Raw genomic sequence first — 13,272 nt, forward strand, 5'->3', positions numbered from 1 at the left:
GAAATCTATACTGAAAAGTTGGGAGGTGTCCTGTGCTCTCACCAGAAGAGTACTTGCTTTTTCTGTACAATGAGGATCCACAATCATTTTTGCAAAACTTATCCCTTTGCGGTACCCAAGTGCAAGTGCAAAGAAATTGTTCGTGGACATGAGCGAAGAGATCCTTTTGGGCCTATGCAGACATGTGTCCGAGAGGACTTGCATAGCCCCAACCATTATTACAACACAGGCTGACAGTGGGTTAAGACCTGTCTAAACCTGACACTCTTCTGTAATTCTTAGTGGTAATCCTAATGGCATCGTTGTGTGTTTGGGAGCAGGTTGAGTGCTAGAGACACTGCACTGAGTCAAAAGGGCAGACCCTAAAGCAATGGTAAAGGTTGAAGCTGACATGTAAACCAAGTAGTTCAGTCACGCCAGTTTGGTTGCTTTGTATTTGAGAGTAAGAACATACAGTTTACCCTGCTTTCCTTTGGAGGAGTTTGTGAGCCCTGTTTGACGCCTCCCCAGGCTACCAAGATTTTGCCTGCAGGAACCTTATAGTTCTTCCCCTTTCTTTTTTGTTTTGTTTTGTGTTTTTTTTTCTTTTGTTTTTTTGGGGGGCAGGAGTTTAGGGAAGGAGCACACTGTAATCCCTTTGTCCTGCAAAGGTAGTTTTTACACAAATCCAAGTGTTGCTTGCTTTTAGTGCCAGTGCTGGTCAAGAGAAAGTTGTTATCTTGCTAGCGGTCTTGCTTTTTTTTCAGTTTCTTTCCAATAAGGCACTCTCTTGGTGAATGAGATGTGACCTCTGCCTTTTTACCATTCAAATCTACATGGTGGAAGGAGACTCCTAAAACTCTGTTTTGAAGAGGTAACGCCTCCTCCTTCATTGTACCCCATCTAAGTTGTAAATTCTAGTTCTCTCCCAGCTTTGAAGGAAATAATTTTTGGGGTGACGAGCAGGTTTCACCAGCACTGCTGTGAGACCAAGTGACTCTGGCATCGTGTGCAAGTGCCACTGTAGCAATGTCAGTGGTGAGTGTGGGAATCCAGTCTGAAAGAGCAACTCCCAAAGGAGCACATGTAGTGTAACAGGGATTTAAGGGTCCTGGGGAAAGGCAGCATTTGTTTACCTGTCTGAATTGTCAGAGATGAAAATGGTACCGTTAAAACAAGCATTTGCATGTGTAAACACTGCAAAATGGGCTGCTGCTCTTGAAATGGTTTTGTGTATCTGACGTATCTCATTGGATAGAGACTTGGGAAGAATCTCAGTTGGGTGTGTCCAAAAATGTGTTGCATCTTGGCCTCCGGCCTGGAAAATAGAGGATATTTGGATGCCCTTGACAATATCTGTTTTAACTTGCCTCCCTCCTGAAAAGTGAGCAGCTCTGTTTTGGCAAAAACCCCTCACCCTCCTAGTGGAAGCTTCTGCTCTGCCTGTGCCCACTGGCCCTCCTTGGCTTGTGGGGAGTGTTTTGGCGTTACAGATGCTCACCTCTGCTGCTGTTTGCCTTGGCCATGCTCCCATTGTTTGGGTCACGTTTGGCAGAGCTTCCACAGGCATAGGGAGGAAGAAAAGCCAGCTAGTGTCTGGGGCAGTAAATGGTTTTGGAGTTGCACAGTCTTGATTGCCTTGGTACCAGTGTGTTAGCATGTGCGTTAACATGTGCTGGTTTCCAGGAGCAGGAAGGAAGTTGTGCTCTCATGGATAGGTTTTGAGGTTTCTCCCCTTGTACTGCATCAGCTGAGCTAGCCACTGTGGTGTTCTTTTTGGCACGTTGGTGAGCCTCGCTCTACAAGGTCTTCTGCTTAGCATTAATGTAGCTTTTGTTCATTCAGCAAGAAGAGGGGATGTGTCATTACTCTATTGGTCCTCAGTAGTAGCATAAGGTTTGCATGCTGGGAAATAGGAATGCCATATGTAAAACTGAAACTTTTTTCCCTGCCCTTTTCTTTAGGATGCTATTAGAGATGTACATGTGAAAGGAGTGATGTACAAATGGATTGAAAAAGATCTGGGTGAGTTTAAACAGAGCTCTGGTGCCAAATCCATTTTGATGTGTCTTGTCCTATGTGGTGTTCTTTGTAAGATGACTGTGTAGGCCCTACACACAGTCACAGGAGTCAGGGGGACGCAGAACTTAATGAAATACTTGATTGTGGCATGCCTAAAGGCAGCTGAGGGGTAGAGTAGCACTAAGAACTGCGTGGTATTTAGGGTCAGATGGAAGATCTATTTTAATGGAGGAAACAGCTACCTCATTGCTTGTGTTTCTGTTTTCCTTCAGCTTGTAAGCGAGGGATGATGGTCCTTGGCATGATATGAATGTGCAAAGGCACCATCTGGGAAGGCTTCCTGGTCATTCAGGGGAAAGCAAGCTCCTGGTAGCAGCATGGCCTGGAGTGGCTGTGCCTGTCCCATGTGACACTATGGTATCAACCTTTTTTACTAACCTTTTCAGTTCCTCAGTCTTTCTCTTCCCTCTAGATAGGATTGATGAGGATGAGGAAGGCCATTCTGTCACCATGGTGTTTCACTACCTGCCTGTCTGGGATGGATCTAACTCAGGCCTTTTGCATCCCTGGTGGTATAGGGGTTAGGTTTGTTTCTGTTTTTAAAGAAATGTGGTTGTGATTTATGCCAAAATTTTTTGATTGATGATGTCTGTTTTATTCTGATATAGAACAGTATATTCTGCATGGGGATGAGATCTATGCTGTGCTAAACCGACTGGTGAACCACAAGAAGAAACTCTTCCTCATTACAAACAGTCCCTTTAGCTTTGTGTGAGTACTGTTATTGCACATTGACGGGTCACCACAGCGCAGCAAGAGCTGTGCAGTGCAGTCTCTCCTGTGAGCATTTGAAAGTTGTATGCTAGAGGTTTTTGCGGCAATAGTCATGAGAGTGCTGTCTGGGAACCGGTTGTGGTGAATGTTGCACCCCACAGTGCTCTCTACATCGACTCTCACTTTTTGAAGAAGGTGGAAGGCTGTGGCTGGCCCCAGTGTTACAGAACTGCCACTTTGGATTACCTCTAGCAGCTTTTTCTGCATCACAGACTTCTTTGGACTTCCCATGTTATAGGAGAAAGGGTAGGACAGCTTGAAACAGTCGAAGTGCTACATCAGTAATCCATGCAATGAAACAGCCTTGGGGGGCGGGGGGGTGTCACAAATCTCTAAGCTTTCTTCTCTGTTACTGAAATGAGAGTAAATTTAGGACAGACTGCTGTAAAGATGCAGTGTTGGGTGAAAAGGAGTACTGGATCTGTTAACTTTTCTGTTCCTTTGCCCTTAGGGATAAAGGAATGAAACACATGGTTGGCAAGAACTGGCGGGACTTATTCGACATGGTCATTGTGCAAGCTGACAAGCCCAACTTCTTCACGGATCGGCGGAAGTACGTGTCCCCAGGGCAATGCTGCATTGCTGCATGTAGGCCTTAGGTTTTGGGCCCCCTTCTCTGGAATAAACGGCTCCTTTTACCTTCCAAAAAAGTAGTGGTTTTCTAAGCATAATCTAGGTCCAGTAGGCATCGAGCCTTCCACTGTCCTCTCAGATACTCTCTGAGGAGATGAAAACTGACCAGTCTGGGAATAAGTGGATAGACTGGGTAGTGCCAAGCAGAAAGCATGTTTCTAAAATTGGCTGTCTTAAGTCTCATCAGTTTTGTCATGTTCTGGGCTTAACTTAGATTTTTAGGGGTAATAATGTACTTAAATGTTCAGAAAGAAAAGAGGAGTGGAATGGCATGTATGAGAGCTGGCCATTTCTTGGCCCTAGGTCTTGAGAGTGTGCCAAAATCTTTCCTTTTCCTGTTCCCCACAGCAAATATCTGTGTGGTTTGGTTTTTTGTTTTGTTTTGTTGGTTTTTTTTGGTTGTTGTTGTTTTTAGTTACTGGGTACATGCTGTTTGGTAATTGGCAGCTCTGGAAGCCTTTGTACGTGGCAGCTGGGTTTTGTGGTCAGTTAGGAGCTGCCAAGGGACTAGCTGATAGACAAGCTGCTGTCCTCGCTTTGCTCTTTGGATTATTTGCTTTGGGAACTTGCGTCTGCTTTGTTGCCTCAGCTTACGACTGACCAGGAATTAGTGCTCTTGAGGGAGAGGTCTATTCTTTCCTCTTTACGTATTTTCTTCCCCCATTTCCCAGGCCACTAGCATAAACAGGAGTAAACCTACGAAATGGCTTTATAAGCTGTGCTGACCTGTTAAAAGTTTTCTTCATGGGATGTAGGTGAAGTGTCTTACAAATGCAGCCTGGAGCTATGACGATCTGGCCCCCTAGGAGATAAAACCTTATCGCTGCACGGTGCCTAAGGTCCACTCGTAGTAGGCCAGTAGAGTGAAATGGCACATACATCCAAGGTGAGGGAAACCTCCTGATGGTGAGCTGTAGTGAATTGTGGAGTGTTTTATCTGAGGGAAAATGCAGGTGTGCACTGGAGATCACTTGTGGCTGAGAAGCCCCTTGCCTGGGTAGGATGTAGAGTTCATGGTGGGAGGCTGGATTCCTTCTGCCCTATGGCAGCTCAGGATCATACAATACTTCTGGATGAGATTGTGCTCTGCTTGCAGCAGGAGCAGCTTCATACCAAGGCTTTGATCCTGGAGCTCACAGTTTGGAACTTATACCCCAAGAGGGAGCAATGTTCCCCTCAAGCATGAATGTTAATGGGCGTCAAGTAACTTAAGCATTGTTTTGCTTCTTCTGTCCAAGTGGAAGGTAACCAAGCAAGCCCTTGGGAACAACAGGAGCCAGCTCCTGTCAGCTGCCGAGATCAGCATGGAGACTGATTTCCATCCACTCTGCAGACTGCTTTATCCTATTAAGACATTCCACGGTCTCTGGGCTGGGGCATAGCCAGACTGGAACAGGACACAAAGTGTTTCATGGCAAAGCCTTCTTGGTCTTAGCATTTCAGAGGGAGTCTTTATTGTTATTATTTTTTTCCTCTTCTCTGTATCTGAAAAGCAAGAAGAGTTGTTAGGGATATTGGCATGAAATGGTTACAGTCAATGGAAGCATTTTGAAAAGATATTTCCCTCTCGCACTTTCTCTTTCCCTGAGAAAATAGTGCAGAATGCCCAGAAGGTCGCTTCTCACGTAGAGATTTTATTATGTGTTGTTACATAGGTAAACAAGTTTTCCAATTCAGATGTTGTGGTTGCTGGGTAACAATCACCAAAAATCAAAAGAAGTTGACATCTGCCCCCTTTTTTTCCAGACCTTTTCGAAAACTGGATGATAAAGGCTCACTGCAGTGGGACAAAATAAACCAGCTGGAGAAAGGAAAGATCTACAAAGAGGTAAAGTGAATGGGTGCATAAGGGGTATGAAGCAAGAGGCTGAAATGGTGGGGACTTATAAGACAGCTGCAGTTTTGGAAGTCACTGGAAAAGCCTGGAAGTCACTGGAAAACAGGAAAATCTGCTTAGTCAGGATAGGGGAAAATGCTGGGTTCTTCTGTAGGTCATTTGTGGCTGTTTGATGTTTGAAAAGTGAAAAATGGAAGTCCTTGTAAAGAGCACCTGTGATACTTAGAGGGCATTTGTAAGAAGACATGCTCTAGGCTCTGTGTGCTGCGCTGGTTGGTGGTAGCAAGAGATGCCCTCTGTCCACATGCAGAGAGCCCTAGCTGGCCCAGTAGGACACTGTCCCCCTGAATGCTTTCAGCATGTCTCTTGGCATGCTGTGGAGCAATAGCCTTGTGATTTGCATGCCTCTGAAAAGTCTTTCAGCTTCCGCTGGGATGTAAGCATTAGAATAAAGGGTCTTTTCCTTTATCGGAAAGCCTTGCCAAGGCTTGTGTTGTCTGTCAGTGTGTGATAAACCAGCCTCTGAGAATGGTGATAAATACTTCGTGCCAGGTGTAGAAAAGGCTGCTCTCCTGGCAATCACAGCTTTTTACAGTTGCAGGAGGCAGAGCTGAAATAAAGTATAACAGAGCTGCCTGGCAGGAAAACTTTTTGTCTGCAGCTCTGAAACAGTTTTCTACCCAGCTCCATGTAGGTCATGCTGCAGAAGGGTGTGTAACAGGAGTGATGTATTCCACCCAGCTCAGCTGGGCTTGGCATTAGAGATGGACGGACAACAGGGACAAGGAGGGAAAAGGCAAAGCAGGGCCAGTTAACTTAGGGTGTTGGGTGCTTGCCTTTCTGCCCAGGAGAACCTGTGCTGAGTTATCTCTTCCAGGCTGAGTTTTTCCCTGCTGCTGCCCTGTTTGTGTGAGAAGGGGTAGCAGGGAAACATCCTCTGCATGTGTGGCAGAGGTCAGTGAATGCCCCCTGCCCTGGTACACAATGAAACCTTCACCCTAAGAGCTCAGTTCTGACATTGTCCAGTGTGGCCAATAGTGCAGTTTTCCCTTGGCTCTTCTGATGACCTGGTCCTGAAACTCTTGTTCTGGAGGGCCTCCCAAGAGTGTGGTAGTTCAGGGTAAGAAGGCAGAGCTCTCTGCAATCTGATGTGTAGGCAAAGATCTTCCACACCTCACTCCAAATTGTCTTCCATAAGGTTGGAAAAGGTGGACTTGTGGAGGAGGGAATAGAGAAACAAGGGTGATCAAATAGGGTACAAAGCCTCGCTCCCATCTCTCTACTCTTCCTGAAAGACAAGCATGTCCAAAGGATGGGCTGTTACTCTGGTGAGCTTGCTGCCTTGGGGTGTTCTCCTTGTAGCTGGTCTGTCCCCTGAGAACAAGTTGCCTCTGGCTTTGGGACGGTTTGTTCTTGGTTATATGAACTGTTCAATCCCACAGGAAGAAACTGTTAGTGAGATCGCAGTCAATTAGCTGGGACCTGACCTGTGGTAGAAAAGTAGGTCACGTCCCTGAGTAGTGCTGTTGGGAAGTCTCTGGCCTGTCTGGTGGGTCTGTCAAAGTGCTCTGCTAGCATCCTATCCTCTGCCAAGAGCTTGGAGCTGGGAACATACAAGTAGAGCTCATACAAAGTCTCTCTCACACGGGCAAACTTTCCCAGTGGGTTAGCAGCTCCCTTAGGAGAAAAGATGCACCTCAGCCATGGGGTTTATTGCTGAATTAAATCCTGCTCTTGACCACCTACATCTTGTGGCGACAGGTTGCTCACCCAAGTGAATGGTGCATTGAGGAAGGGAAAAGCTGAGGGAAGAAGGAGGGATGGGTAGGATTTTGGGCTCCTCTCCAGTTCTTCCCCACCACAATGTTCATCCAACTGCATCAAGGTTGTTGCCTAACCGTGGTTCTTGGGATGTGACAGAGTGTGTATCTTGGTTGTAGTCCATCCTGTCCCCAGCATTTCTGGTTTCTTGGAGTGCCACAATATGCTTCTTTCTGCCAAGTGTTAGTGACCGTGGACCTTGCTGTGCTGGTGATGTTGCTAGAGGCCTCTGTGCTGACCTGTTCCTCTCCCCTGAAGCACAGCTGTATGGTGCTGTGCTGTGGGCATCTCATACGAATGGCACCTCAGGGCTTGGTGTTTTGCACTGAGGACTGGGAAGGTCAAGTGATGGCCCTCTAGTCCCTCCTTTCTGATTGATGTGTTTTCTGTGTGGGGGACGTATGTACTCCCATCCCTCCCTAGTCTGTGATCTCAGGAGGGGAGGAGGACAGCCAGCTCCTGGAGGTCATTTAACAGGTCTGTGGTTCAGTGGAGGTCCAAGAGAAGGTCTCCTGGCTGTCGGACCCACTGCTGTTTGAGATGACTGGAGCACAGCAAAAGGACCATCCTCCTCCCAAGGCTGGGGTCCATTTCACTGCTCTGCCAGTAGCCTCGTGAGCAACTCTCAAGCGAGCAGCAGCAATGTTGTGTCCAAGAAATGCAGAGGCCTGCCTGGCCCTGTGTTTCCGCGCTGCTAAGGGAAGTCTGCACCGCTCCAGTGATGCTGCAGCAACAGGAGGCCCAGCATGCTGGTTCTGGGCACCCTTTGCAGTCCATATAGCGTGTTGCCAGCAGCCAAATGCAGGGCTGCAGGCTGTTGTGGGAGCTGGCTTATATTTGGGGGTTTTCTGTCCGGGCCAGTGCTGTTGGGTAGGCATGCTAGTTCTTTCCTGGCACTGGAGACTGGCTGGAGAGATTGCTGCCAAGTGGCTCACAAGTTTGCATTGACTGCTTGTGCTGACACAGTCTAGTCTGCTGGTGCTGGTGGGGCCTTTTCCTTTCCTAGTGGGTTTTGTTTCCATTGTGACTCATGTGGAAGACTTGCGTGGAGATGGAAGGGGGGTCCCTGAAGTCTCCTCTGTGTGCAGACGGATGTTTGGAAAGCCTTGAAAGCTGCTCTGTGCGGTGCCTTAGCTGGTGCTTTGGGGTTTGGTTTGTTTTACTTAGCTGTGAATCTGCCCAAGCTGCCTGGCTTTTTGGCTTGGTTAAGCAATTCCTGTGAACGCGTGGGTGGTGTTAATCTTTTGGGTTGGGATGGTTGTCAGTGATGTGAGAACAGCCTCAAGTGCTCCTGACTCCAACAGCCTTGCATGATAGCACTCACTTCACCTCTGATGCACCTGGTGAGGTGAAATCATTATCACCTGAGCCCAACAACGTCTAAACCCAGAATACCTGGGGTTCTTTCTGTCCATCGCTCAAGCTTTTCTAATAATTTAGGTGTCTTTCACTTTTGGCTTCTAAACTGCCTCCTTTTGTTGCCTTTTTAGTCCATGTAGTCCTCTTGGCTTGCTGTGGTCTAGAGCACAGAACTTGCCCTGAATTGCCTATTGGGTTCGGAAGAGTTTCCACCTTTTTCTGTAGCTTAAGAAAAGCTGCAGCATGTACAGGAGGGTTGTCACATGGGAAGAAAGTGAAATAAGGTGAGGAAGGACGGAAACCTCTGGGTTTGGATGGTGGGGGAGCAAGCAGGTTGAAATCTCATGGGCGCTCACATCTGCATGCGGTAAGGTGGCACATCCAGTTGCGTTGACAGCGCTGTTGGGGTGGCTGCCCAGTACCATGCGGTGAGGATGGAGGCATTTGGCCTGTAACCATGTTTCTCTCTGTGCTCCTTTTACTTGCAGGGTAACCTCTTTGATTTTCTGAGGCTGACAGGCTGGCGTGGGTCCAAAGTGCTCTACTTCGGTGACCATCTGTACAGCGACCTTGCGGTAAGTGAAAAGGTCTCTACTCTCCAGTGAGGTGGGAGCAAGTCTGTGTGACTCTTGTGGTTGCAGCTGTGTTGGAGTATAAGGCAGGGCCCTGCTCCGAGTGCTCAGGTCTCCAGTATGCTGTACTGGGTGCTCTGCAGGCTGCAGCTTTCAGGGCACACATAGGACGCATAAGCATCCCCACTCTGCTGTCACGCAGAATCAAACAGTGGAAAAAGGGCTCCCAAAGTACTTTCTGCAGGTAAAGAACATGTGCTGGTCTGTGAACTTGAGAGCAGTTTGTGTGACTCCAATGTTTGTCACAGCTGCTGGCTGGGAGATGGGTATTACCATGGCATGGGCCATGGATGCCTGTCCCCTGAGAATCTATAATGGGAACAGACCGCTCTTCTAGGAAACAGGGTTGTGTTTTGCTTTCCATCTTTATGTTGAATTCTTGGTTGTTTTTTCACCCCGACCTCTAGGACCTCATGCTGCGTCACGGCTGGAGGACTGGAGCCATTGTTCCTGAACTGGAGACAGAGATTCGGATCATAAACACAGAGCAGTACATGCACTCCCTGACCTGGCAGCAGGCTTTGACGGGGCTGCTGGAGAGAATGCAGGTAAACAGCTCCTGTCTGAGAGGGGCAGGTAATATGCTGCCTTCTGAGTCTGCGCTTTGGGCTTAGCATGGGAATCAGGGGATGTACCATCTTGCCTGTGTTCTCAAAAATATCTCATCCTCTTGGTGCAGCAGACTTGTGGGTTTGTGAGTTACGGTGCAAACTGGGGGGAGCTGAGGTGCAGCCTACAGGATTGATGCAATGTGGTGCTTTCTGCTGTTGTCTTTGCAGATGTATCAAGATGCGGAGTCGAAGCAAGTGTTGCTGGAGTGGATGAAGGAACGTCAAGAGATCAGGTAAGCGCTGTGCCCCTCGCTCATGAGGTCTCTCAGGGGCTCCCAGGCCAGCACTGGTCTGTTTTGTAACCTGATGTGGGGACAGTGGTGCTGCAGCTGTTGGGCTGTGGTCCTCCCTGGTGTCCCATGTCTGGGTGGGATGCAGCAGTGCAGCCCTGCAGCTTGGGACGTTGGACAGGTTTGAAGGCAGGGTGGAAAAGGGGAGCTGGTGTCACCCTGTGCTGGTGGGGGGCTGATGGGCTGCCTGCTACTGCAGGTCCTGGCACTGCAGGTGGGTCCCTGCCCGTAACAGGTACGGTAACAAGGAAGAGTAAAAGCATGGTGAATATTCGTCACAGTCTCACTGTACAGAGGCTGGTCTGCATTGCAGCCTGAGTGGGAAGGTACTTGGGGTGATCCCTAAATGTGTTCTGGGAGTGGGGTGGCCCAGAGCCAAGGGATTGGAGGAGGAACCTGGGACCCTGGCCTCTTATCTAGAGCACCATCTCTTTCTTCTCAGGTCACTGACGAAGAACTTGTTCAACCCGCAGTTTGGAAGCATCTTCCGCACCTTCCACAACCCCACATACTTCTCTCGACGGCTGGTGCGGTTCTCTGATATTTACATGGCATCCATCAGCTGCCTGCTGAACTATGATGTGAATTTCACCTTCTACCCCCGGCGCACCCCTCTGCAGCATGAGGCTCCGCTCTGGATGGATCAGCTCTGCACAGGCTGCATGAAAACCCCCTTCCTGGAGGAGATGGTGCATATCCGGTGAAGGGCCAGGTACTCCGGGCAACAGCACACTGCGAGTCTGTACGTGGGGCCGGGATGCTCGGCCAGCAACACCTCTGTCTACCACTAAAGGGCGTTTGACACTTACGTATGTGTGTAGATGGTGTGTTTATTTTTTCCCTTCACTGGCTCCATCCCTTTCCCTGAGGTGCGTTGCAGGCTGGACAGAGGATGGGTGCTTGTTCTGGGCCATAAGTAAGTGAGCTGCAGGGAGTCCTCTGTAGGAGTAGGTGAGAAGGAGAGCTAGTGCTGGTGGTGGGAAGCTGCCGCTCCTTGCTCTGTGCCAGAAAAGTGGCTCAGAAATGAACTCCTGAGTCTCAGGTGCTCAGTGAGCACAACACAGACTCCCACATGAGGTGTTACAAGGCGTGTCAGGGCTGTAGCTTCCCCGGTATCCTTGGGTACTATGGCGTGAGTGATTCTGCAGGTAGACAGTGAGGGGACAGTGTTGCCAACGGGGCAGCCGGTGAAGCACATCAGTGAATGCATCACAAAGCATCATCAGCAGTGTTACCTACCCAGAATGGTACCAGCAGCCCTGAGCCCCATCCTGCTCCTTGACAGACTGGTCTGTCCAGCTGGTGACTCTTGTAGGTAACTGTCAGTTAAATGTGCAGGACGTGCAAGTCCTGTGAGAGCTGGGTGGCAGTAGGTCAGAAGGTCTAAACACAGGTGTTTAGTGACACGCCTGGTTTTTGAGTGAGCATAGTGCCATCCGCTGTCAGTATTTTTTGGCTTTGGTACCATGTAACATCACTATTTTGGCAATTGATGTGGTATGGTCTGTTGTGACTTGTGCAGGGACGTGCAGGGTTGTCAGCAGAGGTGCCGGCCTTCCACCTGTGTTCACTGAGATGTGGCCGAAGGTGTATGGAGGGGCTGGTGAGGATGCCCTGGGGCCATGTGAGCTTAAGTGCTGCTGGGTGTTGTGGGTCAGAAAGGGGAGCACAGCCATGCAAACCACTGTGGTGCCTCCTGAGAAGGAGGAGGAGGAAGAGGAAAGAGGTGACAGTAGCGATGCCAGAGCGTAGAGAACCGGGGACAAGGGTGATGGCCTGGAGGCCCAGACACGTCAGAGCTGCTTTTGGATGTGAGGGGCAGAAAGTAGATTCTTCACACAGCTCAGGGTCATGCTGTTCTTGGCCAGGCTTCTGACTGCCCTGAGGGACAGGCAGGGTGTTGGGGAGGGGTAAAGGGGCAGTCAGGTGGGATGGGGTTGTTGAGAGTTTGTGCCACCCTGATGCTGGCTGGCCCTGGGAAACAGGAGAAGGTCATGCCATCGGAAAGTTGGGTGTGTGGGAAGCCAATGGCTATGGGATGAAGAAGGGGTAAGAGGCATCTCGGAGGAATGTGTGATCTGTGAGGGCCCCAAAGCATGCGGGAGATAAGTAACGTGGCTGCTCCCATGGGAGACAGACATGCAGGGGCCGTCAGGGGATGGTTGAAGGCAGAGCTCTTGGTGCAGGCACTGGAGATGTTGGTTGCCTTGGTCCACCTCCTCCTCCTCTCACTGCTGCACTGTTTGCAGATGGCAACAAGGGTGACAGTGCCAGCTTGCTTGCAGGGCAGTGAGTGTTGAGGTGACAGGTAGGAGCGAGAGGGAACAGAGAATGGATGCACTTCTTGTGCTGGGTCTGGCAGCAAGCAGGCAAGGAAATGGGTGGTCAACTGCGTGATGGGTCTTTGGGATGCACAGTGTGCCTGCGTGGCAGGTAAGGGCTGTCGGTTTATGGGGGAGGCTGTGGGATTAGCACAGGGGCAGGCATGGGTTGCTTGTGGGCTGAGTGTTGTCAATGATGTGGAGAGCAGCCATGGGAGAGGAAGCAGGTCAGTGTGGGGGACCCTCTGCCAGGAAACTCCTCAGAGGAAGGTGCTGAAGTATAAGGTGTAAATGCCGGCAACCCTTAGTGAGATACACGCACACACAGGTCTCTCTCTCTTCTCCTGCATGTTCCTCCCCTGTGGTGCGCCAGGCTGGCCTGTCAGTCTGTCACTTGTGTCTCACTGCCTCATCTTTGTACTCCGTGCCAGCCTGTCGCAGACTTTCGGAACGCCTTGCTCTTGACTCAGTGGCCTGAACGATTGCTGTTAACGTAGCTGCTCTAATCAAATGGTTGTAGTGTGCGCACGTGGCATTTGACGTCTTTGTGCTGTGTGTAGCGTGAAGGCTCAATAAAAATCTGCAGCATGTGTAACTAACTGACTAACCAACGCACTCACCGCAGGGCTGGTGCTCGTCTCCGCTCCTTTGCCTGCCCTGGGGGTGCACCTCCGGGTGCACGACCAAGGAGGACCCTGGGGCGGGTGTCTGAGAGACCGGGGCCGGAGGTGTCCAGCGCGGAGCAGCTTGTGCCCCTTACGGCCGCAGTGCCAGGCGGGGGGGGGGGTGCCGGGACGGGAGGGGGGTGGAGCAAAAGGGTCGTTTGGGGAGGTTGGGAACTGATGTGACTCGTCCCTGACCGCGGCGGGGGGAGCGGGGGGACAACGTGTATCGGGGCAGAGGCGGTGGCGCTTGAGCGCTTTTATTTCTCCG

At 50.0% G+C, this 13,272-nt stretch overlaps 1 protein-coding gene across 1 annotated transcript in view; it reads right to left on the minus strand.

Moving 5' to 3' along the window:
- Nucleotides 1-3,826: 3,826 nt before the first annotated feature.
- STAB1 (stabilin 1) overlaps nucleotides 3,827-13,272 on the minus strand; it is an 85,222-nt gene continuing 75,776 nt past the window's right edge. The window contains exon 68 of the mRNA XM_010561638.1: nucleotides 3,827-4,953. Coding sequence (XP_010559940.1) covers nucleotides 4,808-4,953 — 146 coding nt within the window. The 3' untranslated portion in view covers nucleotides 3,827-4,807. The remainder of the gene's footprint in view (nucleotides 4,954-13,272) is intronic.

The sequence above is a fragment of the Haliaeetus leucocephalus genome, unplaced genomic scaffold (assembly GCF_000737465.1).
Source record: "Haliaeetus leucocephalus isolate CR32 unplaced genomic scaffold, Haliaeetus_leucocephalus-4.0 Scaffold148, whole genome shotgun sequence".
NCBI lineage: Eukaryota > Metazoa > Chordata > Aves > Accipitriformes > Accipitridae > Haliaeetus > Haliaeetus leucocephalus.